At 32.7% G+C, this 27,984-nt stretch overlaps 1 protein-coding gene across 2 annotated transcripts; it reads left to right on the top strand.

The window, feature by feature from the left end:
• The first annotated feature begins 367 nt into the window (after positions 1-367).
• On the top strand, positions 368-27,478 carry LOC134245991 (syntaxin-binding protein 1-like). Of its 2 annotated transcripts, XM_062728223.1 has the most exons (17): positions 368-402; positions 1,340-1,471; positions 2,445-2,521; positions 2,790-2,868; positions 3,023-3,126; positions 5,628-5,776; positions 6,232-6,316; positions 6,729-6,859; positions 7,099-7,203; positions 7,381-7,588; positions 7,924-8,062; positions 9,791-9,900; positions 10,997-11,053; positions 13,340-13,450; positions 13,975-14,069; positions 17,186-17,340; positions 25,695-27,478. In XM_062728223.1, exons 1-17 carry the CDS (start codon positions 375-377, stop codon positions 25,766-25,768), a joined length of 1,839 nt encoding a protein of 612 aa, XP_062584207.1. In that variant the 5' UTR covers positions 368-374; the 3' UTR covers positions 25,769-27,478. The 2 variants fall into 2 exon arrangements, with proteins under 2 accessions (XP_062584207.1, XP_062584208.1); XM_062728224.1 differs by lacking the exon at positions 10,997-11,053.
• The last annotated feature ends 506 nt before the right edge of the window (positions 27,479-27,984 follow it).

Raw genomic sequence — 27,984 nt, 5'->3', positions numbered from 1 at the left:
CTGTAGATCTATATATGGTAGAGGCTGCTTTGTGTTATTTCTATATTAATCTATGTATATTGGCAAAATTATTGGAGGCATCCCCCGTGCCCTCCCCGGTCACTACGACCACGATAACTATGCTATAACATGTATATTTATAGTGATTATCCCCCTCCCCCTTTCTGGCAGTGTATAGGTTACGTCGAATTGGCTTTCGTACAACTTATTTTTTAACAAGTTTGAACATTTAAACCATATGTCTATTTGTATAATAATTTTCAGTAAACAGCTAAAAAAAGGTGAAAAACCAAATTGTAATTCAATTAAAATAAAAACTTAAAAAAATAATATTTCAAAATCTATTTGCTGCGGAGTAGCTAAAAAGATTCAAGATGTCGCTCAAACAGGCAGTTCACGAAAGTAGGCTGATGTTTTCACCGTATTTAATGTTCTTTAAAAGAAAGATTTAGATAAAGTGCGGTTGGAAGCTTAATATTTAAGAGTAGTGCTTTATTTCTAATAGTTTATGTGAAAAGGGGTGCACCCATGTGTTGCAAACTAATGCAGTTTTTCGGAAATGTCAACTTAATATTTATAAGCCTTCCTGCGATCGATATTGCCAAATTTTTTACTCTTATTACGCATAATTTGTAAAGGCGATAGTATGATGGTTTGAAATTCAAATACAATAAACAGACGGATAAATAAATAATACAAATACCAGATAAAATCGAGCGAGTGAAAAATAATTGCAAGGATCTCCTATAAGTTCGAGTTTCCTCTATCCAACTTCCCCTCCCACTTACACTTGCAAAATTTATTTACTTAGATTTATGCCAGTATAAAAAATTCTATAAGTTACTAAATAAAATTATCAATGTTTGTAAATTGAATAATTCTTGTGGATTTTGCAACTGTTATATTCAGTAGACTGTTGTTTACATTTACTTTACAATAACAGAATATCTGATATACATTTTATGAAATTTTAACAGAAGGTGTAATTAAGTGTAACATAGACATTAATCTGCCTCCACCTTGGATTGAACGCAAAGGGGAATAACTTTTGTAAATGTGAAAGTCGTCTATAATGGAATAACTTTAAACATTTCATGAAATTTTAACAGAAGGTGTGATTAAAAAATGTAACATAGACATTAATCTAATCAGTTCCAATTTCATCTGTTTTTTAACATTAGTATATTGTTTAAGATAATAAATGAGGAGACATTGCATAAAGCAGAGCCAATTTTTTTACATCTGTTTTTTGCACACAATATCAGGATTAAAATATTTGTCAGAAAACAATATATTTAGGAAATACCGAAGTATTTACTTGTTAATCTTTATGTTTCAGAGATTATGTCAGATGTTGTCCAAGCGGTGAAAAAGAACGGAGAATGGAAAGTGATGATTGTAGATCAGCTGAGTATGAGGATGATATCAGCATGCTGCAAGATGCACGAGATTATGTCAGAGGGAATAACATGCAAGTTTATTTTTTATGGCGTCGGGCTTGTTCAAGTACAGGTTTACGCGACCGCACGTGTCAGTGGATGCCCCAATAGAAAATAGCAACAATTCCACACAATATAAAATTAAATCAATTGATTACTAACATATATTTGTTTAATTTTTACAGAAAAAATGGTTGTTGCGGATTTAAGAAAATGACATGAATCACATTTTGGGACCGTATTTAATGCAAACAATTGTAAAATAATTACAAAATAAACACGAATACAACAAGACTATAAAGATTGAATTTCTTAATCTTAGAGATTTTAATCCAATTTTAGTACGATATTGATGCCAGTTGTCCAATTTGTTTACCGCGCCTTAGTAAGTCGATCGTACTTGTAACATTAGAGTCATGGTTGTAGAATGGAAAGTGATGGCAATTAATTAAAATAATTTATGAAACCCTTCAGCTGATTATGAGGATGATATATAGACATTTCAGCATGCTGCAAGATGCACGAGGACACAAGGCTATCATGTATTTGTGTTAAGACTTTTTTTTTAAATTTTATTATTATGTTAGGGAATAACATGAAATTGTTTTTCAAGTTTATTTTTTCTTAATCTAATGGAGATTAAAAGTGTTCTTTGTCTTTATTTTTTTAAAATGCAATATTGCGTGAAAAGGAGAGGTGGACTTTAATATTAATTCTTTTAAATAGTTTTATCATTTATGCTTTAATAGAACTCATTCAGGAACTCAAATTATTTTAAGTGTATCTCTTGAATGTGAGGTTTGGAGCATTTTATAAAATTCAAGAAATGAATAGCTATTGCTCTCTATTGCAGCTAAGGTTGATTAAAACTCTTAAGCATTCTTATTAAAACAGTTTAATAAAAAAAATTGTATCCAAATTGACCAAATACATGTCCGTGTGTTTGACATATTAAGGTAAAATACTCTATGAACTTGCAATAAATTATTTTTTTTAAATATGCAGTGGTTGAAGATATAAATAAGAGAAGAGAAAGACTGCCTAAGCTGGATGCTGTTTATTTGATAACACCAACAGATAAGGTAAGGAAATGAAGTTCTATACATCAAATTCATTTTTTGAGAATATTTATACAGACTGTGTCAGTGAGAAAAAAAAATCTTTTCAACAATCCAAAAAACTGTCTCTCAACTTACTTCATAGAGAGGGTTAAAATTTATACATTCAATGATAGTTCTTACTGTGTGTAGAACTATTGTCCTGCAACCTGATGTATTTTACAGTTAAATGCATATTGAGGGATGTTAAAGGAATCAATAGCATGCACAAACTTTTCTTCTCCTCTTTTAGTCGGTTAATTTACTGAAGCAAGATTTTAGCCACCCCACCAACACCCAGTATAGGTCAGCACATGTTTACTTTACAGAAGGTGAGTTAGAGGAAACAGTCATTAATCCAAAAAGATTAACTGATGAAAGAATTCTAGACTTTTTTGGAAAAAGGATTATGTGTCGGTTTATTCTTTTGACTTAATATGAAATAAAAGTTATCTAAATTTTTTAAAAATTACATTTTGTTTCTAGCCTGTCCAGATGTTCTTTTCAATGAATTGTGCAAGTCAACAGCTGCTAAATACATAAAAACTCTTAAGGAAATTAACATAGCTTTTCTCCCATATGAATCACAGGTAAGCATATACCGTAATTTCGGGATTATAGGTCGATGGGGTATATAGGTCGGAAGGCTCATTTTCAGCCTTAATTTTTGAAAAATCCTAAGATAGGACGAACTTACTATATAGGACAAGGGTTTGTTTCCCGTTTTCTAAAGATTCTTACGCAGATACAACGTATCGGAACAGATAAACCCCTAAAATTACCGGGGTTATTCCGTGACATGAACGTATCAAGAAAATAAACAGGTATTTTAATGAGTACAGCATTTAAATAAAGTTTTTAAAAAAATGTAGTTAAAACTTCTTTAAATTGTGTTACTTATTTTTCTCCAACTTGCCTGTTCAATGCCTCCGTAGTTTCACACTGTTGTTAAATCAGAGGCAGAAATAACACGTAAATACGTTATTATATTACAGCTATAATTCGGGAAATACCCGATACCAAAGAATAGTAATTCCGATTTCAGAACAACTTAGACACATTGCTAATAATTTTTATTCAGACATTATTTACCGGTGGACGACAATTACTAGTTCTTCGATGTCCGCCATTTTTATTTTTCTTCTCCAGGGATTTGCTAAAACACGCAAATGACCATTGAATGTATATATCAAGCAACAGTAAAGAATTGAAATCATATTAACACTCCATAAGTTTAATTTATAAATTTAATTGAGAGTACATTCACAATTTGACTGTCAACATGAATTTCACGGCTTTGATTGTTCAATGATATGTAACACTAATACCCTATAACGGAACGTGGGTCAGTGATTGGGAAGGCCAATATGGTAAATGAGACTATGGTGCAACTGTCAACATTTTTGATGGGCCATTTCGAAAATAAATGGGCCATCAGTATAATCTGAAGAACCATTTTAATAAATAACAAAGTGACAAATATGAAATACGAGAGAAAACACGTTTTTAATTAACCGAATCCAACTTTTAACGCATGAAATGCAGCAAATTTAAAGGCATTTGCTTAGAATATAACTGACCCGTATTTTGTGTTAAAATTACAACAGTTTTGGAAAGGGAACAGCCCTACCATACAAATGAATGAAGTATTGTACCTCATGTAAGTGCGTTTAACCAGAAGTACTTTTTGACAGGTTTCAACCAATGAGATTTGTTGTTTCAAATTGACTGCATTTAAAACGAAAGTAAAACAAGAAAGAAAGTCGTATGCAAAATATTTCCAAATAACATCACTAAAAATTGAATGCGCGCTTGGCGCCATGATTGATTGATTTAATGTGCTATTTTTCACTTCATTGCGACTATGGCGCATGGTGCAAGCCCTTCCCAATCACTGGTGGGTTTCTGAATCATGCCCCGCAGGCATTTAAACTAACACAGGTGTTAACACAGTGTAAATCCCTTTATCTGTCAGACAATTAAAATTCTGTTAGAAACCAATCTTTGTATCGGTATATTCAAGATAAGTTTGTTTGACCGGTATTATAATTAATTAAATTTTTAAAAAAACGGTAATGAATAGCGTTTTTTTTGGGGGGGGGTAATTAAATGTAGGAATTGAATGGCAACAAATTATTTCACTCATTTTATATTTAAATAAACATAAAACAATAAAAAATGTTTAATATACTATTTCAATTTATCACTACTAATAAATGATAAAAACACTACAGTTGTGATCGTGAAAAATTTCCTTATTTTAAATTTTGATACAGTTGCGGTTTTACTTTTAGTACACGATCGCGACTTCCTAACTTCACAAGATGGATACCGCATGATGTTAATGGATAATACGTTGAGGAATTATTTAATAGATGAAGCAATGTTGTTTTCCTTTGTCATCAACGGATAATTAATGGAATTTATTTTGTAAGAAAGCTATAGAATAAATATTTTATTGTTTACTGGGGCATTGATTTTTTTCCGAAAAATAATCAAAAAAGTTACGAAAGTGGCATGGCACAAATTTGCTTTGAAATTGAGGTAAATTTTACAGATCAGGGGGCATTTTTCATAAACTTGAGCCTTAAATAGGTCGAATTCTGTATTGGTCGACCCCAGCGGTTCTGAGAAAAAGAAGTATCAACCTATATTCCGTAAATTACGGTACTCAGTACCTATTCTAAATTTATTTGTCTTCTTACTTCATGAAATTAGAACTAAAGTTTGTAGTTTTTCCTTTTCTATTGATTGAACCAATAGACGGTGGTAGAGAAAATCATTCGGAATATTAATTCATGATTATTCAGTCAACAAATAGCAGCATACATGTATTAAAAGATAAAACTATAGTTATGGAACGTTACATATACATTTCCAAATTTGAATATACATTTAGATTCGTCTAAAGTTCATTTTTATCAAATATGGGTAGAGTTTTGTCTCTAGTTTAAAGAAGTTATAATTAGAATAGTTCTTAGAATTTGTCTGTTGACATAAGGCATGGTTTGTACTGTAATCATTTCATCTTGTCCTCTGTGTTCAGTCTGTAAATTCCTTGGATCCACTCTTCCACCATTGTGACTTGTAGGTCTATCACCTGGATTCTGCGGAGACATTCCAGTATTATTATAATCCTCTCAGACAGTCCGGGAGGACCATGAACCTAGAACGCTGTGCTGAACAGATAGCTACGCTGTGTGCCACACTCGGAGAGTACCCCAGTGTCAGATATAGAAGGTGGGTTTGTCAAAAATTGTGTTCAGTTTTAATTTTTGTTTCAGGTTTATTTTTTAAGGGTATGAAGCTAACATGTAAATGAGCAATCACATTGACTTCACTTAGCAAATTGATAGAGCAATGTTGTATTCAAAATGAAAGTAGCTCTTCATGACTGTTGCTGCTTTTCTGCAAAAAAAAAAAATATTCCTTCAAATTTTTATAGAACTTGAATAAAAGGAAAAGGGGGAAAAAAAGGTTTGAGTAAAATAAATAAGTTATCGTTCAAATTTTTAGCTTTGTTGTCATTATTTTTACATGTGTTAGCTAAATGAAAAGCTGAACAATCGAAATTATTTGGACAATGAATAAGCAAGCATCATCTCCAGCTTACAAACATTCAACCTTGTTCAGTTCATGACTTAGAGGATATTGTAAATCTCCAGTTCTCATCATGCCATTACATTCCTTTACAGTGACTTTGACAGGAATGCAGAGTTTGCTCAGATGGTACAGCAGAAGCTGGATGCCTACAGAGCTGACGATCACACCATGGGAGAGGTAGGGCTGTTTGGAGGAATATATTGTAGAATTTACATGTAATTCAGACATATAAGTTGCTCTTTATATGGATATAATGGTTTGTTATGAAATGCATCAATTAGGTGAAATAACCACACACCTGAGGGTTCTTTCTGCAATACTAAAATAATGCATTGTTTAAATTAATTAAAATAATACATGGAAGCATTGATACTTTTGGAGATATTCAAGTTTTGTAGAAATAGCTTTACTTGAATTTCCATATTTACAATATTTTTACTTTCATAATTGTTCAAACTCTGTTTAATTTTTACTTAAGAAATGTTGGTTCATACATATTTTTTTCCATTGTATTCTTAAAATATATTTTCATTTCAAATGTTTTGAGGTTTAACTGCATAAATTCATATCCTGAATTTTAATTTAACAGGGACCACAAAAGGACCGATCTCAGCTTCTAATTATAGACCGAGGATTTGATCCAATCTCCCCTCTACTTCATGAACTGACATTTCAGGCCATGGCTTATGATCTTTTACCAATTATTAACGATGTTTATAAGTAAGTTTTTTTGAACATATCCAATTCTTATAAATGTTCAGTGCTATTAATCACCTTCTTTAGTTTACAATTAGTCAACATGAAGTGCCACGAGAGAAGTTGAGAATAAACAAGACATATTAAGGAAAATGATTTCTCAGCAAGAGTTGTCACCCTTTGTAAGAGTTTACTATTTATCTATGTCTGTGTATGATTATACATGTAAACTCTAATAGTTTTATACGTTATGTTCTCTATAGGTATGATAATACAAGTGGTGAAATTCACGAGAAAGAGGCTCTCCTTGATGAAAATGACGAGTTATGGGTCGGTCTGAGACATCAGCACATCGCAATTGTATCACAGTAAGTCAGACATAGAATTCATCCACTTCTTGTCCTCAGTATATATATATATTGAAATCTGATGTTTTGAATAAATTGATACATGTTTTCTACAATTTATTCACTTCTTGTCCTCAGTATATTAAAATCTGATGTTTTCAATAAATTGATACATATTTTCCTTTTTTCTTTAAAAAGGCAAGTCACAAAGCAATTAAAACAATTCGCACAAGACAAACGGATGAATGACGGGGAGAAGGCTAACATTCGAGATCTGTCGCAGATGTTGAAGAAGATGCCTCAGTATCAGAAGGAACTCAGTAAATACTCCACACACCTCCACCTGGCAGAGGACTGCATGAACAAATACCAGAAACACGTAGATCGACTGTGTAAAGTGGAACAGGTGAGGGGATATGTTTATACTCTGAACTCAAATTGTATGAGCTGATTAGGACAGGCAGTATTTTTTTACCCATGTTACATGTTGGTCAACCAGTAAAGATTTTCATACCAGGTTATCATTGTTACTAAGCTGTAGATTACACAGTATCATAAAAAACAAGCTTATTTCTTTATTGTAACAGTAAACATGTGATGAATTGAAAAGTGTTTTGTAACATCAAAAATCTTAATGAAATCGTATTTCGCAGGCTGAAAATTACTTATGAATATTTTAATTTACTACATCCTGAAACCATTAGTCAGATAGTTGTAATGAGCTGATGTTTATTATTTTAGGACCTGGCCATGGGAACAGATCCTGAGGGGGAGAAGATCAAGGATCACATGAGAAACATTGTACCAATTCTTCTAGACCAGAACATTATGGCTTACGACAAAGTCCGCATCATTCTGCTCTACGTCATCCACAAAGGAGGTACGATCCTTCTGGACAAGCTAAGTTTAGGTGTAGTTAGATGTTACACAAACACCAATGCATATTATATATATTGTATTGCATTTACCGTAATTTTCGGATAATAGGTCGATACTTTTTTTCTCAGAACCGCTGGGGTCGCCCAGTATACGAATTCGACCTTTCTAAGGCTCAAGTTTACGACAAAATCAATAAAATTTACATCAATTTCAAAGCAAATCTGTGCCACTTTCATATTTTTTCATTATTTTATGCAGAAAAAGTAATGCCCATATTTATTCTATAGCTTTCTTACAAAATAAATTCCATTAATTATCCGTTGATGACAAAGGAAAACAACATTGCTTCATCTATTAAATAATTCCTCAACGTATTATCCATTAACATCATGCGGTATCCATCTTGTGAAGTAAGGAAGTCGCTACCGTTTACTAAAAGTAAAACCGCAACCGTATCAAAATTTTAAATACGGAAAAATTTTCAAGATCACAACTGTAATGTTTTTACCATTTATTAGTAGCGATATATTGAAATAGTATATTAAATATTTTTTATTGTCTTAAGCAAAGAATTAGCAATAAATACGGATGACAGAAATATAATTTACATTGAATTACCGGCATACAAAGATTGGCTTCTATTTTAATTGTCTGAAAGATAAAGGGATTCACTGTGTACACAAAGGTGTAACACCTGTGTTCAGTATTTAAACAAACCCACGTGCCGTTATAGGGTATTAGTGTTACACATCATTGAACAAACAAAGCCATGAAATTCATGTTGACAGTCAAATTGTGAATGTACTCTCAATTAAATTTATAAATTAAACTTATTAGAGTGTTGATATGATTTCAGTTCTTTACTGTTGCTTGATACATACATTCAATGGTCATTGCGTGTTTTAGCGAATCCCTGGAGAAGAAAAATAAAAATGGCGGACATCAAAGTAATTGTCGTCCACCGGTAAATAATGTCTGAATAAAGTTAACAGGAATTGTGTCCAAGTTGTTCTGAAATCGGAATTACTATTCTTTGGTCTCGGGTATTTCCCGAATATTATAGCTGTAAAATAATAATGTATTTACGTGTTATTTATGCCTTTGATTTAACAACGGTGTGAAACTACGGAGGCATGATTGGAAAAAAATAAGTCAAAAAAGTTTTAACTACTTTAAAAAAAAAACTTTATTTAAATTCTGTAATTAAAATACCTGTTTAATTTTATACATTTATGTCATAACCCCGGTAATTCTAGGGGTTTAATATTGTATCTGCGTAAGAATCTTTAGAAAACGGGAAACAAAGCCTCATCCTATATAGTAATTCGTCCTATCTTAGGATTTTTCAAAAATTAAGGCTGAAAATGAGCCTTTCGACCTATATACCTCATCGACCTATAACCCAAAAATTACGGTATATGTGATAAGATTTTATTCTTTTCCATCTGATATTTAAAAATTCAGTTGAACTTCTGTATTTTGAGCTCTGATATCTTGAATAGCCAATATCATGATGTCATAATCCCAACGACATATTCTTTATATTTTTTTCAACATTTTATCCCATCAGGTTCGAAACGTTCATAATTAATCTTATATTTTTTTCAACATCTTTTAAAATCATAATTGTTAATATAAGGATATTGTGTAAAAGAAGATGATTAATGTTTCTGTTAGCTTTGGCTCAATAACCAAGCAGTAATTTAATATATTAGAATAATTTTTACAGGAATAACAGAGGAAAACCTGGCTAAGCTAGTGCAACATGCCCAGATTCCTATGGATGTGAAGTGTATCATAAATAACATGCAGAACCTGGGTGTCCCCATCATTCAGGATGTAAGTAGCCTGAGGAAATGTCTTACTACTGTAGTGTAGATGTAGGTGTCTTGAAATGAAGGTGGGTTTTTTATTGGGTGGTACACATTTAGCACACTCTGTACAATTTCATGACTCAAATTTGTTAATTTTCTGTGTTAAGTTTCATTTTAAAATTCTTGCACTTTTCACATATTTTGTATATAAAGTCTTCTCTTCCCAATTTTTAAACCTTTTGAAAATTATTCTTTTATTAAGTTCTTAAGCATTCATTCTACCAATCATTGATGTGTTGTTTGAAAAAAAAAGGTGCAAAAAGAATATCCAAGGATTTGTTAAAGTTAAGCACTTATCATGACGGAAGGTTCACATTTTTTTTTGTACCTGAGATTTAATTCATATTAAGATCTCATGAACATTTGCATGCCTCAGCCACAAGGTAACAAAACGTTTAGTGTGGGATTAATCGAGGATTATGGGACTTTTCAGGTGAGAGCAGGATTCAATGTGTCTAGACTCTGCTCACAGCTCAGTTGTCGCCCTTTTTCAAATTTCTGTTGCCGCATTGATCTGTATTGCTGCCATGATGTATAATTATCTTAGATAATCTTGTTTTCATAAAAAATTATTAAATTTTCGTTTTAAAAAAAGTTGACTTTTTCTTAGAATTAGCATAAATACCATGGGTTAAAGTATTTTATTTTGGGGAAATCAAATATCGTCATCTCAAGTTATGGAACTGAAATGTGTGCACAGAAAGGACTTTTTCGTCTTTTTTCTTTCTTTTTTTTTTAATTGGCTGTTGCTCGGTGAATGGGGTTCTAATGGTAGAATTTTTTTGATTGATAGCAGTGAAAAATTCCCGATGTTCCTCTGTTTTTTCATCACAGTAGACTAGATTTTGTTAAACAACACAGATATTTTTTTCACTATTCCCTGTACTGTCAGAACTTTTAATTATTATGTCTTGTAGAATTGAATTTTAATTGTTTAGTGACCTTTAAAACTAAATTTGTTATTAATATTAGAATTACTACACATATTTCTGTCTACCTTCAAATAGTGAATCACAGTAATTTTTGTCAGCCATTTATGTTTTTTATCCACCTTTTTATAGATAGTTGAAACAGAAAAGAAAGACATAAAAAATAAGTTGAAAAAGGCCCTGGTACCGGTATGTGAAGAGAATCATTCCGTCTGCCGTGTGATCCCAAACTTCCCTGTTACTAACACTGGGTCCACAAATTAACTGCATCAAAGTCCTGTTTCTTTTAGGTCTTTTAAAAGGATTTTATAAGCCATTTGCTGTTTATTTCAACATGAATTTCTTCTCCTTTTTGGGGGGCAAACATTGCAAAGTAACTCCTTTGCATGCAAACCTTTGATGATCTATCTTCTTAAAAATTCTTTGAAATCTAGAACTCTGATCTCCCTTTAGAATAATATTGCTGTTTTTTGAAGTTTAATCCAGTATTCAACTTTAGTTGAAGTTGACAACATTGGCAAAAATGCAATGGAATAAGGATTCATGATGCAGTTTATTTAACAAATTAAATAACAAAATATCAAACCCTAATACATTAATAATGCAACGAGGTGAAATAGATTTATTCTAGTTGATTATACATATATATCGCATACACTGGGAACATAGTGTTTTCATGCATATAGGGCTTCTTATTGCTATGCCACAGTCTATGGTTACTGTTGTACAAGGTAATGTTATGGGTAGAATGCAAGAAAAGTAACATATCTGGTAGACTGCAAGAATGTTTTGTGTTTTAATTTTTGTCACTGAGTTTTGAAGATGACATATTTTTTTCATCATTCACATCTGTTACTGTAGATTCCTTATTTTTTGCGAGTACTTATTATTGCAAAATACCTCTTTAACGTCAAATCGCAAGAATAATATTTTCGCGAATTTACATGGATTTTAACACCATAAAAATAAAAGCAAGTGATATTTTGCGAGTGATGTTTCTAGCGAAATTACAGGGAAAATAATTCCCCATGTATGATTAGGAATCTACAGTATTGTGTAGTGTCCATAAGTCTTATATCGACAATTTCAGTTTCTTCTCCGAACAATTGAACCATTCAAATTAATTTATAGCATCTTTTGGTGAAGGAGAAAAAAAAAATGTTATTTGTGACAATGTCATCACATGTTGTCTGCTGATGAAAGGGTCTACCAATGCAATGATTCAATGTCTTTGTTCTTTGGAAGAAAATGACTAAGTATTAAAATATTCAGCTTGCTATAATTCGGGATCAGAGAAAGATTGAACTTTAAAAAAAGAAAATTACCATTATGAAAAGCTGTGATCATGAACTTCTCTTGAGCTCATTTTAACAAGATCAAAATTCCTAGATTGATTGTAGTTTTTCATCCCTTACAAGATAATTTTACTCATACAAGCCATCACGAGATGCCAGTGTAGGACAACTTATTTAGTCATTCTCAGTTTGAACTGCAAGGCCTCTTCTATGTTACAATGCCTGCGTAGACATGGTTCTCATTCTTTATTAAAAGTTTCGTCTGGTTAACATCATTCACTTCAGAGCTCTGAGGACTAGGTTAAAAAAACATGACAACTATTTTTAATTGAATTGTATTCTTTTTATCAAAACTTCAGATAGAGCAAAAACGTGAATATTTTAGGCAACCAACATGAAAAACTTATGTTATAGAGGTTCGGGTGACAGTCAAGGCCCATCGGCCTCTTTTTATACTTTGTCTATTATTTGAAAGCAGGTGAGTAATATACTAACATAGCAATTAAATTATTGCTCACTTCACAAGATCATATACGTGTTTAGACACTGCAATGAGAGATCATTTATTTTCAGTTCACCAATTGTTGCATGGAAGTAGATACGCAGAATGCAGATTTCTTCCCTTGGATCTTAATCATTCTCAAAAAATTTTTTAGCTTTGGATTTGTTTGTTTGTTTTTTTTTTTTACAGATTTCTTTCACTTTGGAAAAAAACCTTGATCTTTATTTCCCAAATTTGAATGGATGCAGGATCTTTAATTTCAAATACATGTGTTTGATTGGATGTTACTTTTCTGGTGACTGAAATCTTCAAAAATTCTCCCAATTTTTGGCTGTGGATATCTTACTATTGAAGGGCTGCCTAGTTTTGTTGAAATAATGCACTATCCATGCTTTTAATAAGACTCATAGGGAAGCATTTGTCTTGCCTGTTTAGTATTTTTGATGGGTTTATTTGGTGTAGAAATCCTTACAGCATGAGTTATGTTAGGCCTGGTGACCATTGTGAAACCATAGGATGCTTCTGTGTGTTAAGATTAGTGCATTGTCTCACAAGAAAGAAGTCTGGAAATTTGTGAAATTTTAATTTTTAATGAAGATTTTGAAGTTAATTTAATATTCTCTTTTTTTCAAATTGTTTTGATAAATTAAAATCACAGTAAGACTTGTAATTTGACAGGGAGGAAGGAAGAAGTCCCAGCCCTACCAACCATTTAACAGGAAAACCAAGATTGCGGAGAACACATACCAAATGTCCCGCTGGACTCCCTATGTCAAGGACATCATGGAGGTAGGTCATCACTGAATCCAGATTGGGATCAGGCTCTGGGGTCATAAGACTTAAACAAGCTCACTTTTGATCTCAGTCTCACTTTCCCATGATAAATTCCTTAGAAGTTAGCTCATCTAAGTTTTATGGCCTTCAGACCAGGGTTTAAAAACATTGCCACATAGGCATTTCCAATTTTTTGAATTTTGGTTATATTGAATGGAAATTAAATTCAGTAAATCCAAAATAGGCTTTATTGACATCAAACAAGAGGATGATTCATGTATTTTGATAATCTGAAACAAACTTAACTGACAGTTTTTCTAATAAAGTTTTTTTTTTTCAAAAGTCACTTGGTGAACACTAAATGTTGAATTTTCTATTACATGTAGTCCCTTCTTTAAGACAGATGTATTCAACATAAAAAACTTGTGTTAAGAAACTGATTCGCTATGCAATGGGACAAGCACCCTTTAGATTAATGCTATGCATTTTCTAAAATATCCAATTATACTAAAAGGAGAAAAATTATTTTGTATTCCCAGGAGGCTGTAGACGATAAGCTGGACTCCAGACAATTTCCCTTCTTGTCAGGCGGGGCCCCAAGATCTGCGGGGGGATACAGAGGGCCACCAATCAGGTAAACAATATATATCAGGCATTGAAACAAAATCCCGCATCAGTGGAAATTTTAGCTAGACACAAAGCATTTTCCCCTAAGAATTGGTACATGTACCTGGGTATTTTATATTTAGCAGGATGTAATTTATCAATTTTAAAATGATCTCTAAAGAAGCTAGTTCACATAAAACACAATGAATTTTTAACCATATCTGATGTTAGGAACCTCAGCACCCTTGCTAAGAATGCAAAAATTAAATCCTCACTAAAAATTAAACTTGTATTGCCTCTGTTTGCTTTCTTAATGGACCCAAATTTATAGCACTTACTCAATTGTAATTTTTTAAATGCTTTTTTTATGAAGATCAAATTTTTTTTATGATTGATTGAATTATGAAAATTCCAACTTTAAACTTTGTTCACTGTCATGCTATAAGGTAGGGATTGCTAATTGATTAACCGCAAGATGTTCCGGCTGATGAAGCAACTAGATATATCTACATACACATTTTCCTGACATTCTTTTTCAAGTAAATCTATCCATATACACATCAATGAATAATTAAAAAAATCAATTTAAAAAAAGGCATTTGTTGTATTCCATTTATGCTTGATCTGTAACAGTTGACAAATGTATTTCAATTTCAAAAGGAAAAACCATGAAAATCCCAAAACATATATGACATTGACAATTTTTTCTAGACCAAATGTGCCAAGGTCATTCTGTTTTTTCACTCTAAACTCTGAATAGATACACAGTCTGAATTATAATTCAATAGTAATTTACAATGTTTAAAAAAAAATTGTACAATAACTACAAAGGATAAGTGTTGTAGGATACACAATGGTATCAGTTTACAAAACTCATTTGATCTGATTAATATCATAAAGACATACTGGGCGGATTGTGTAGCAACTTAATTTTTCAACAGGAATTTACATATTAAAAACTGAACAATTACCCTCACACCTTTTCTCGAATGGGACATAAAACAACATGCAATCGGCTGCATTTCATTTCCGGAATTTTTGGTAATTATCAACTTTTCATTTCCGACATTTTTTAGTTTTCATTTCCGACATTTCTTTGCTTTCATTTCCGACATTTTTGAAATACATATGTAGTACCTATAGTAACAGATTTGACAACTTTACTTATGAAAAATTTAAAGGAATAAATCATCAATAAATCATTGAAATCCAATTTTGTTAATCTATCAGTGACTTGGACATAAGTATGGTGCTGTCACTGACATTTAATTTAGTGCACATTAAAGGTGGTGAAAAAGTTTTATGCTCATTGAACTCTTTTACCCAGACTTAGTGCTACATGTATGCATATATGTATAGATGGGTTTTTTTATATTTTGGTATAAATACTTTTAAAATTCCATTTTCTTTTACTTAGAAAACATTGAATTGCCGCACAGGTAAATTCCGGAAATGAAAAATAAATTATGTCAGAAATGAAAACAAAAAATGTCGGAAATGAAATTTAAAAATGTCGGAAATGCTATGCATATTTCCGGAAATGAAATGCAGCGATACAATCTATCGTCTGAAGAGCATTAATTTAAATTATTTCTTCTAAATCAGCTGAAATTGAGAATTTTTTTTTTTAAATTGTAAATCAGATTTTAAAGTAAGGTATAGACATATTTTTATTTTTTGGCCTGACTGATCACAGATTTTCTAACTGATTGCCATCATTCCGACTGAGTAATTAGTTAACCTGTTACAAATTGTCACCCCTCCTGAAAACACTAATTTATTTCTTTAATATTCTTGTGTTACTTAGATGTTTTTGTTTTATTAAAGAAGTCCCAAAAAAGAATAATGCCTACCTACATATCCTAATTAAATTTTTTTTCAGCTTGAATGTTGAAATCAGAAAAAAATGAACTTTTCTTTTCTTAAATAAGTTAACACTTGGGTACCGTAATTATTTTCACTTATTGATAAAATTAATTTTTCAACTTTTAAATGATGAAAAAAAAAAATTGTTTGCAAAACAGTGAGAGGGATTTTATTTTTAATTAGGCTAGTTCGGAGAGATTGACCTTGTTTTTATCTATTGACATCAACAACATAAAGAAGTATGTCATTTCTCAGTTTGAGAAAAAAGATTAAAGCTTTAAATTATATACAGTACATGGTATACAGTAATATCTGTCTAATCCAACAGGCACAGAGACACACATTTTGTGTCGAAATAGACAGGATGTTAGATAGACAGGGTGTCAGATTGCACAATGTAAAAGTGTTAATGAAAACAAGGCTCTGGTTTTCCTATGAAACAGATGCCGCAGGTGTCAGATAGTTCTCACCGTGTATTCAGTGATTAGGAAGGGCTTGCACCACGCGCAATAGTGGCATTGAAGTGAAAAATGGCACATTAAATCAATCAATAGTGGCGCCAAGGTGCGCATTCAACATTTTTCAATGCTATTTGGAAATATTTTGTGAACGACTTTCTTACTTGTTTTACTTTCATTTTAAATGCAGTCAATTTTAAAACAACAAATCTCATTGGTTGAAAACCATAAAAACTGCTTCTGGTTAAACACTGAAGCACTGAGATTAGATACATTACTTCATTCATTTGTAGGATAGGTGGTGCTCTTTCCAAATTTTGACTTAATTTAATACAAAATACGGGTAAATTAAATTATATGCAAGTTTCCCTTAATTTGCTGTATTGCATATGTTAGAAATTAGATTCGGTTAATTAAAAACGTGATTTCTGTTGTATTTCATATTTGTTTGTCATTTTGTTATTTCTTAAAATGGCCCTTCAGATTATATTGATGGCCCATTCGTTTTCAAAATGGCCAATAAAAAATGTCTACAGTTGCACCATAGTTCCATTGGCCATTTTAGCCTTCCCAATCATGTGTATTTAGCATGCATATTTCATGAAAGTTTAAAATTAGATGATGTACAGGAATGTTAATTATTTATTAATATAATACAATGTCATGTATATACAGAATGAAATGCAGTTCTTTTGGTGTGGCTAATAGATAAATTGTGCCAAGGTGTATACATCTCTTTTTGTGTATTGAAAATTGGCAGAGATGGTAAATATCTGCCTTTGTCAAACTTTTCTAGCGTCACGAGTTACTTCTATTTCAGTGCTAGATATGGACACTGGCATAAAGACAAAAGCCAGGCAGGCTACAAAAGCGGACCACGGCTAATTATTTTCATCATTGGGGGTGTATCATACTCAGAGATGAGGTGTGCATACCAGGTGACACAAGCGTGTAAGAACTGGGAGATCTTAATTGGTGAGTAATGAGTAGTGGTGTGTTGTTGTGACTAGAGTGTTATATTATACATAATTTTACATGTATATCTTTCTGTTCATGTGCTTCATTATGTAACCCTCTTCCATTTTAGATATAGATTTTGTAATATAAACTTCATAATGGCAAGTTAGCAGTGTTTTCCCTAGGAACCGGCTGCCGGCCAAATTGACTACTTCAACCACAGGAGTCTGAAGTTTTTATCGTCAACAAAAAAAAAAAAAAATAATAAAAAATCCGGAAAAAAATTTTCCTACCCTTAACTAAAAAAACCCCAGGATGGCAACGTGTTTTGGGGGGACCCACCTAAACAAATAGATCTGGGCTTGGCCAGAAAAATCTCGCGACTAATTCAGTTTCCGGAGCGTTTTTGTTATTTATTTAATGTGAAAAATTAAATCTGCTTGACGACTACGGGCCGTTCCTAGCCCTTTTTCCACTTTGACAGCTCATCCTGGACTCCATGCCACTAAACCGGAAGAGAATCTCGCAGTGTATAATTTGACGTTTATAAAATCTTGTTCAAATGAAATAAAATAAATATTGTTCAACGTAATTTTATTCAGTTATTTTAAATATATTTAAGAGAACTTTAAAAAGTTATTTATTCTTTTTCTTACTTGTACGACGATGTGTACCAGGGACAGATAATTCAGTTTTTACAAGCGCCAAATTTAAATCACTGAAAAGCCATGTCGACAAAGAGCCAAACAGTTAGACTAAGCGCCCTTATAAAGCATTATTTTGTTTGAAAAATATATCTTTTTATTGATCACGTTTGGTAACATAAAATTGTACATGAAGTTTTACAGGCATTTTTTTTTGTTCTTTTCTTCAATTACGTCATATATTCACCTCGGAGTTCACTTCCGGTTTAGTGGCATGGAGTCCAGGATGAGCTGTCAAACTGGAAAAAGGGCATGAACAGCCCGTAGTCGTCAAGCAGATTTGATTTCTCAACTTGAATAAATAGCACAAACACTCCGGATACTGAATTAGTTGCGAGATTTTTCCGACCAAGCCCAGATCTATTTGTTTAGGTGGGTCCCCCAAAAACACGTTGCCATCCTGGGGTTTTTTTAGTTAAGGGTAGGAAAATTTTTTTCCGGATTTTTTTTTTTTTTTTTTTTTTTTTTTTTTTTTTTTTTTTGACGATAGAAACTTCAGACTCCTGTGCTTCAACTGACAAAAATGCCGCTTTGAAATAAAAATTTGTTGTAAGATTCACAGAGATTTTGTTCATAAACCTCAGCCCCTAGCCTGTAACAACTGATCTCTAACCCTTTTGTTTGAAATAAAGGGAAAACACTGCTTAAAATGTTAAATATATTATATCAGAATAGTACAGAACTGTTAATCCATTTTTTGAATGGAATGTAAACAATTTATAATTTTCTCACCTTGTACATGCCTGTTAATTTCTGTTAGAAATGAATTCAGTAGATTATTACATTCTAAATACACCTGTTTTCTGCTGATAAAACATGAATTTGATTTAAAGTCTTCAATTTTTTATACCCCCCTCAAACGAAGTGTAGGGGGGTATATAGGAATCACCTTGTCCGTCTGTCCAGCTGTCCGTCTGTCTGTGCAATCGTGTCCGGTCCATATCTTTCTTACGGAGGGACAATAGAATCTACTACTCCACACAGAGATTGCCCATGACCCAAGGGTGTGTCATGACCTTGACCCAAGGTCATTTGGGGAACTTCAAGGTCACTGAAAGAAAAATTTCATAATTCGTTTCCGGTCCATATCTTTCTTATGGATAAACTTGGTAGGTTCTCATTTCACAAAAAGATTGCCCATGACCCAAGGGTGTGTCATGACCTTGACCCAAGGTCATTTGGGGAACTTCAAGGTCACTGGAAGAAAAATTTCATAATTCGTGTCCGGTCCATATCTTTCTTATGGATAAACTTGGTAGGTTCTCATTTCACACAAAGATTGCCCATGACCCAAGGGTGTGTCATGACCTTGACCCAAGGTCATTTGGGGAACTTCAAGGTCACTGGAAGAAAAATTTCATAATTCGTGTACGGTCCATATCTTTCTTATGGTCAAACGTGGTATGTTCTGATTTCACACAAAGATTGCCCATGACCCAAGGGTGTGTCATGACCTTGACCCAAGGTCATTTGGGAAACTATAAGGTCACTGGAAGAAAAATTTCATAATTCATGTGTGATACATATCTTTCTTATGGAAAAATTTACTTCTGAAAAATTCAGCGGGGGGTATTTTGTCCCGTTTGGACAGTTCTAGTTTCCAGTTGACTTTCATGATGGTATTTTGTGGTGTTGTGATATGCAGAAACCGATGTTTTTATGCCCAGCCATGAATATTTTTGGGTGATATGGCGTTTGTCATGTCCATCTTGTTTTCCCCTTCTGCCTTAGCTACCCTCCTTCCAACTGTCCTTTGTCACACTTTGCATTTAGCTCAGTTTTAAAGAAACTACTACTAAGTATTCCACATTTTCATCAAACATTCAGCTATTCAAGTTCATCAACATTTTTGACCTTGAATACATGCTGGGTACATTCTGTTGAGAACTGTTCAACTAGATCAACATTTTTAACCTTAACCTTTCTCTTGACCTTGAGTTCTTTACTTCACTTGAAGAAACTATTCAGAGTATCTTCATCTAATTTCATACAATCGTGAATAATACAGTTAAAGAATCCTTTCCTCATTTCTAGTGAACCCTGTGTGGTATATTCATGTCCTATGGACATATTTGTCGTCTTTTTCCATGATTTGATATAATTATGATGCATTCTCACTAGTAAAAAATTCCAAATTCACCCCAATCCACCCTACCAATACTGAACTGATTAGTCCTTTTTCCTTGCCAGTGTGCTGTGGTGAGCAATGTGGCCCATGGGCCTCTTGTTTATAATTGAAGCAACCACATCCCCTTTAAAAACAAGGCATATTCTAATATTTTGGTAAGAAAGATGAGCAGTTCTTGTGCACACATATTTGAAAGTCCTTCTGTAAATGTAAATGTTGAAGAGGAAAGTCATACATTCTTTCCTTGATCAACGCTCTTGCTTGATATTGATCTAACTGTTCACCTGTTTGTGTGTGTCTGTGAGTGTGTTTTTGTTGATTTGTTTACTGGAATATTTAGAATAAGGGCAAAAATTCTAAAAGTCTATCATAAACAGAGGAAATCTAAGTAGAAAATATAAGCCTTATTGATTTCACGGATATTTTGGTGAGACTTGACCAAAAAAAAAAATTATTTTAATAAACTCCCAATCCTCTTCGAGACTTGTGTGGATGGCAACATGAGTGGTAAAGCTTTAAGCCGTAGCAATAAGTAACAAATAAAATGGATTTTCATTAAAAAAATTGTCACTCAGCCACAAAACTTAAGAGTGGCAAATGCATCTTCATTGAATATATTTTTTATCAAAACCATTATTAAAAGATTATTTTTTTTTATTAGCTCACCTCGACGAAGTCGAGATGAGCTTATGCTATACCCCCGGCGTTGGCGTCGGCGTCGGTGTCGGCGTCCCAGGTTAAAGTTTTAGGAGCAAGTCCATTCCCAAGTAACTATAAGCCCTACCTGAACCAAACTTGCATGGTTGATGCATCTAGGGATGTACAATACAAGACTTGCTTCGGATGCTGGATCTGAACTACATTTTCCAGATGAGTGACCAGGTTAAAGTTTTTGGAGCAGGTTAAAGTTTTTGGAGCAGGTCCATTCCCAAGGAATTATAAGCCCTACCCAGACCAAACTTGCATGGATGATGCATCTAGGGATGTACTCTACCAGACTTGCTTCGGATGCTGGATCTGACCTACATTTTCCAGATGAGTGACCAGGTTAAAGTTTTTGGAGCAGGTTAAAGTTTTTGGAGCAGGTCCATTCCCAAGGAATTATAAGCCCTACCCAGACCAAACTTGCATGGATGATGCATCTACGGATGTACTCTACCAGACTTGCTTCAGATGCTGGATCTGACCTACATTTTCCAGATGAGTGACCAGGTTAAAGTTTTTGTAGCAGGGCCATTCCCAAGAAACGATAAGCCCTACCCAAACCAAACTTGCATGGATGATGCATCTAGGGATGTACACTTTCAGACTTGCTTCGGATGCTGGATCTGACCTACATTTTCCAGATGAGTGAGCAGGTTAAAGTTTTTGGAGCAGGTCCATTCCCAAGGAACGATAAGCCCTACCCGAACCAAACATGCATGGATGATGCATCTGTGGATGTACACTACCAAACTTGCTTCGGATGCTGGATCTGACCTACATTTTCCAGATGAGTGACCAGGTTAAAGTTTTTGGAGCAGGTCCATTCCACTGGAACTATAAGCCCTATTTGGACCAAACTTGCATGGATGATGCATCTAGGGATGTACACTACCAGACTTGCTTCGGATGCTGGATCTGACCTACATTTTCATTCCACTGGAACTATAAGCCCTATTTGGAGCAAACTTGCATGAATGATGCATCTAGGGATGGACATTACCGGACTAGCTTCGGATGCTGGATCTGACCTTTATTTACATGCCCAAGTATCTTTAAGCCCTAGCTAAACTAAACTTGCATGGATGATGTATCTAGGGATGGACACTACCAGACTTGCTTCGGATGCTGGATCTGACCTACATTTTCATTCCAAAGTAACTATAAGCCCTAGCTTAACCAAACTTGCATGGATGATGCATCTAAGGATGGACACTATCAGACTTGCTTCGGATGCTGGATCTGACCTATATTTTATATACAAGAGACTTGGTTTAAGTTTTGGGAACAGATCAATCCGAATGAACTTAAAGACCTTGATATATGCAGTATAAACAGTTATGAATATTTGTTTACACTATACATATAAATATTTTACACGCTACAGGCTTAGAAATGTGTATATGCCATGTAAGGGGTTAAACACAACTTGCAAGAATATTGTTGTTGGGATGAATACTAAATATTCAGAAAATATGATGTGAGATTTGCATTACTTAAACTGATAACATTCGTCGAGGTGAGCTTCGTAATCTTTGATTACCTATGTTTTTCATTGGCATGGATATTTTGTGGAAAAAAAGACATCTAAAGACACAATAAATGCATGCTGTAAAAATTTGATGCCATTGTCTTAGCACTTTTCAAAATCAAATATGAGGTGTAAATAGTATTAATTAAAAAGTTAACTGCCCTCTTCCAATTGATATCAGCATCTGACATATTAAAATGTGTCATCTCATTATCTGTTGGGATAGGACTGATAAATAAACACTTTTCTGCACTTCAGAGATCAGACATGATTAGTGGGATTGATATTGCACCTACTTTCACCATTTTTTTTAAAATTCAGTCCCTGTTTTCAACCATTTTCTCTGGTGCATTAATGGACATTGCTAATCACTAAAATTTACTTTTTGCTGAAATGAATTGTGAATTTTTAAGAAAAATTGCTAAAATATGCATTTGGTTAAAAATTCTACTTATAGGTAATAGTTTACCATAAAAAGTACATATAAAATTTTTAGGGTTTGGGGTCATGTTTTGATGATTTTTTTGCTAGAATGCGGCAATAATCTTTTCCTTTTTCATGACAAGACCTGGCAGATAAATGGCTACCCTTCCCAACAGTGCAGTCACCTATAGGTGTTCAATTATCACTAAAAACTGACGTCACTCGTACATTGGTCTTATCTGCTCGTACCTCAATGCACTGGATGGTATATTTTTATCATAGTTCATTGCGTAGAAGTAAAAGTATTTTCTAGAGGTTGCCCCAATGATTATGTTTAAAGGACCAGATTTGGAAAATATCAAGAAATTGTTTATACTGCGAATCACTACGCTGTAGTTTTATGAATCCATATCACTCCTCTATAAAACTCCTGATGTAGTATACAGTATGCAGGATATTTTATTTTTGCGTATCGAAAAGTTCCTTGAAAAATACTTTGTTTAATGGATAAAAGTTACATACTTGATCCCAATATTTTCTCTATAATTATTTTTTGATAATTTGAGAGGGATATATATTACTTTAATCATTTTAACAGTAACTTGATCCATAGAACTGTATCATGTTGAGTTGACAGATCATCATATCTAACTTGAAATTTTTTCAACTTAAACTGAACCATTCCTCTTTACAGTAAAAAAAAACCTTCTTGTGAAAGGAATTATCTTGAATGACTTTAAAAAATGCAATATTAAGAGAAATTGCACACGAAAAATGAAATGTGATTTTTTTTTCTTCGTAAATCCAATATTGCTGACAAAGAATATCAGTTTTCCTCTGTCTTATGTGAGAACAGGATGATGTTTGACCAGTGGAAATCGTGATTATTCCTACAACGAACATTAATTTTTACCCCTTGGAAGTATATTACTTGTAAAAGAACCAACACAATAAAACTCATTGGCTTCATGACGTTGACACCTTTTAGATCATGCTAAGGACTAAGAAATCACACGCAGTGATTATCTGTGGTCAATGCATTATTATTTGAACTTCACAAGAACCCTAAAAACTAAAGAGGCTGATTTCTGCAGTAATTTTTGTATCCAATGTATTGTAATGGACATTAATTTAAAGTTGTATTAAAAAAAAGATCATTTTGTAGACATGTTTGAAGAAATTAACAGTGGCTTAAAAAGTACTGGATGTCGGTTTAAGCCATTAATTTTCCAAGTTATGCATACTGTTTAAAGAAAGTTCTTTTATTTACTTTATAAACGCTACCATTGTATGAAGAAATACCAATTATTTTTAGTCCATTTTAGAAAATGAACTTTACAAACTATGAAATTTTTAAATGTACCAATGAACCAAAACATGCAGTAATTAATTTCAATCTGCACAAATGTGTTACTTTGATTTTTAATCTTAGCATGAAAAAAAACTCTTTCTCCCAAAAATTAATTTCCTGTTGATTAACAGGATTTGTATCAACAGTTGAAAAACTCTTGCATGAAATTCCAGAACTGAGAAGACTATACCCAGAAATTTTGACCTTGAGGGTTTAAAATGTGGGTTGTCCTGACTGGTCAGTGATGTGATGATAAACGGGGCATGTTTTGAGACATGTAGCCTTCAGATTTATTGATTTGAAGCTTGTTTCTTAGGATTATATTGATAAACACTTAACTCTCTGTTGAAGGCCATGTCAGTCCTGTATATTAAGGCAACAATTCCACTTTATCAGGTCCAGTACAATCTCTTGATTTAGCTATATAGCTTTAAATAGCTATATAGCTTTATCTAGCTATTCAGAATAACTTTATTTAGCTATTTATATACAATTTCTCACAAAAATGTTTTTTGCTAGAAATAAAAAAAAAGTTGCATGTATTTGACTCTTCATATATGTACTATGGGCTATCAAAACAACAACCAAAAGCAAAGATAGTTCTAACATTGCATCTTTTGAATAATTTTAAGCAAAAGAGAATTTCCATTGTTAGAGTAACTGTCCACTACACTGGGTGCGTTGAGGCATGGATAAATATGATTGCTTCTCATTGTGCTGAACTGTTACTAATCAATTATCTTGTTGACCATAATTGGCCTCCTTTATATTATCATTGCAGAAGTACAGTAACTGTATCAATTGCTTTATATAGCCCCAAAACTTGTAGAACTTTGAGTACAAAGTCTCTCAAGGAGATGTAATTTGATGAGTGATTTTTACATGCATTATTTTAAGAAGAGTTCAAGGTTGTAAATCATCACTGCACCAAGGTGTGCTTTTTTTGTACATACTGAGAAAATTACACCTTTAAGAAAAAAGTGTAGTAAAATAGCTAATTTAAGCTATTCTGAATAGCTTAATAAAGCTATGTAGCTAAATCAAGAGATTGTAAAAAAAAAAAAAAAAAAAAAAAAAAAAAAATTTTGTTTTCTTTATATATTAATTATTTTCATTGCTTATCATTTTGTGCACTGTAGACTGTAGTAATTTTTCATTTAAAAAAAAACTAGGATCATAGTAGCCAGTGTTCAGAGGTGCTCAAAAAATCCCTCTCCATTCAAATTCAGTTTCTAGAACTTGACCATTCAATGGAATTCCTCATTTCAGCATTATGAAACATGTAGTAACGTTTTGCAACTGTCTCTTTTGAAGTTCATGGAGCTGAACGTAAAATATTTATCTTGGATATTAACTGGACAATTTTACCATTGTCACTGACCTGAAAACTGGTCATGAATTCCCACTGTACTTTGTACCTTGACGTCATCACCGACATTTTAACCCTTAGCAATGTCCGTAAATATTTAAACATGGAAGAAAATGTTTCCTGTCTTCTTTGTTAATAATATCCCACCCCTTTGATTTTTGCAGGATCCACCCACTTACTGACCCCTGAAGGATTCCTAGAGGACTTGAAGACCTTATCCAACACTCCTGGCAACTGACCATCTCCTGTTTTCTGTCAATGAGTGGAGAAGGATTGGTGTAACCTGCACTGAACAAGCATCTCTGTTCAATTATGCTGCCATTGTTTACTATCACTTTGTGAAAAAGAACAACAAAAAAAAAACATGCGTCATTCGCAAGTAAACTTAAAGGTCTCTATGAAAAAGTTAAATGAAATTCAAAGATTTAATTTATTAAAAGTGATTAAACAAAGATGGGTGTGTATTATATTTGTAGAGTACCTTAGTCCATTGTATTTATTAGATTTTAGCCCAAAGTCTGTCATGTGGATTCTGTACAAATATTATCATTATGAATTTGTAATTATTTGCAATTACAGGAAAATTTCTGTAGAAATGTCAGTCTTTTATTCATAGAAAGGAATTGGTTAAATAAAACCAAAGCAATATAAAATATATTACAATTGTTAGCATTTTTTCTCACTTTATTGTTTTGTTGCATTATGTTACTCGTATATTAGACATACAATTTGTATATAGATGACAATTTGTTATTGCATTATTTTCTGATAATTTATGTACTGTACTTTGTATTATGATAATTGTCTGTGTAGAGTCTTATGTGCAATATTGATTTTTCTTCATTTTTTCTACACAGATTTATATAAAGCACCAAAATACTCTGCAGTAGAAAGCAGCAATGTTTGTTGTTATGTTCATCTCTGTTTTGCATTTTAAAAGGTTTTCATGCTGATGGTAGATTGATGCTTTTATTTAGTGATAGATGTACGTATGGGGATTAATATACAGTTAAACTTGACTAATCTGGACCCGTGGTTCCAAAGGGGGTAACATTCTGAATTAGACAACATTAAAGTTTATAACACATTAGACAAGACTTTGGATTACACAAAATCCGGATAAGGCAAGTTTTACTGTACAAGCTGACATGGAATAGATGCAGCACATAGTTCAAATCTTGTCACAAGAAATGTTCAGCTATTTCATTTGACTATTTTTATGCTATCATTTTATTCCAATATCTCATTACTGCTTTCATGTGATATTTTTGAGCAAACTTTTTGACAATCTCAGTCACAATTATTTATTGTGATTTATTGTCAAAGGCATTCATTGTAGCTGCTTCAGCATAATTATTATACTTACTTATTGAATGTTGAAAACCCAAGATAGTGTGTTCTCTTAAAATGTATAGTGAGTTAAACTTGTTTCTTGCAAACCTAGTTATTGTGAACTACTGTTTTAAAGATTTGTTAAGGTCAGCTGATTTTTTGCTATAGAAATATTTTTCTGGAAAAGCAATATTTACAATTTTAAAACAAGTGTAGATAAGTTGATGTACGATATAGTGCTCTATCTTACAAGCTGATTTAGGGAGATATTTCAAAGTTTCATTTAGAAAATTATTTTGGATATCTGAAAAAAAAAATCTAAATAAAATACATGTATTCTTTATTAAATAATCAATAGAAATGATATATTTCATCTGATATTCATTTGAAATGTTTTGAACATTGTGCAATGCAAAGAAAAACTTTCTTTCATTCTGATTCCTTTGTCATAATTTATGCTGTTGAATTTGACCATTTCCTACCATGTAACAGGGGTTTGTCTCCATCAAAGAGAAAGAACCTTTGAGAAATCCTCCTGAAGCAGTTTTTTTTTTTTTTACATTCCTTGAGTGTACAATGTTGTGGCCAATGAAATAATAAATTAACGAATATGTAATGGTTTCTTTATTTCTAAGAATGAATATATTGTATGTATATATTGGGGTAGACAAATTTTACTAACTTTGCCATGGCTGAGTTGTATTTATTTAACATCCAAGTGCAATATCATTAGTGATTTGCCTACATTATAATCAGTCATGGTTTTCTTTCTATTTATAATTTGACCTACTTATAAAAGTAGGTCATTGCAAATTCTACTGCTCAGTAACTATGTCAGATTTTTAGCAGTAATTTTGAAATATTAATACATTTAGTATTATAGTCACATTCCTAATCTTTAACACAGGGGTCAATATTTGCATAACTTTGAAATCTGGTTTTTAGTGGGAGTTTGTGTGCACTACCGTGAAACAATAGTCTTAGATGGAACACCCAGTTTATACCCTAAAGGTCACCTGTACTCTTGCAATACATTTTCAACAATGGCTGTTTAAATTCAATGTATTTAATTATCAATTGAAAATTATTTAGACCCCTGAAAATATTTGTACTTTCACTATT

This window comes from Saccostrea cucullata, unplaced genomic scaffold (assembly GCF_032062105.1).
Source record: "Saccostrea cucullata isolate Sc308-1 unplaced genomic scaffold, CSIRO_AGI_Scuc_v1 ctg342, whole genome shotgun sequence".
Taxonomy (NCBI): domain Eukaryota; kingdom Metazoa; phylum Mollusca; class Bivalvia; order Ostreida; family Ostreidae; genus Saccostrea; species Saccostrea cuccullata.
The sequence above is the reverse complement of the archived record's forward strand: the minus strand, read 5'-3'. Positions and strand labels throughout refer to the sequence as shown.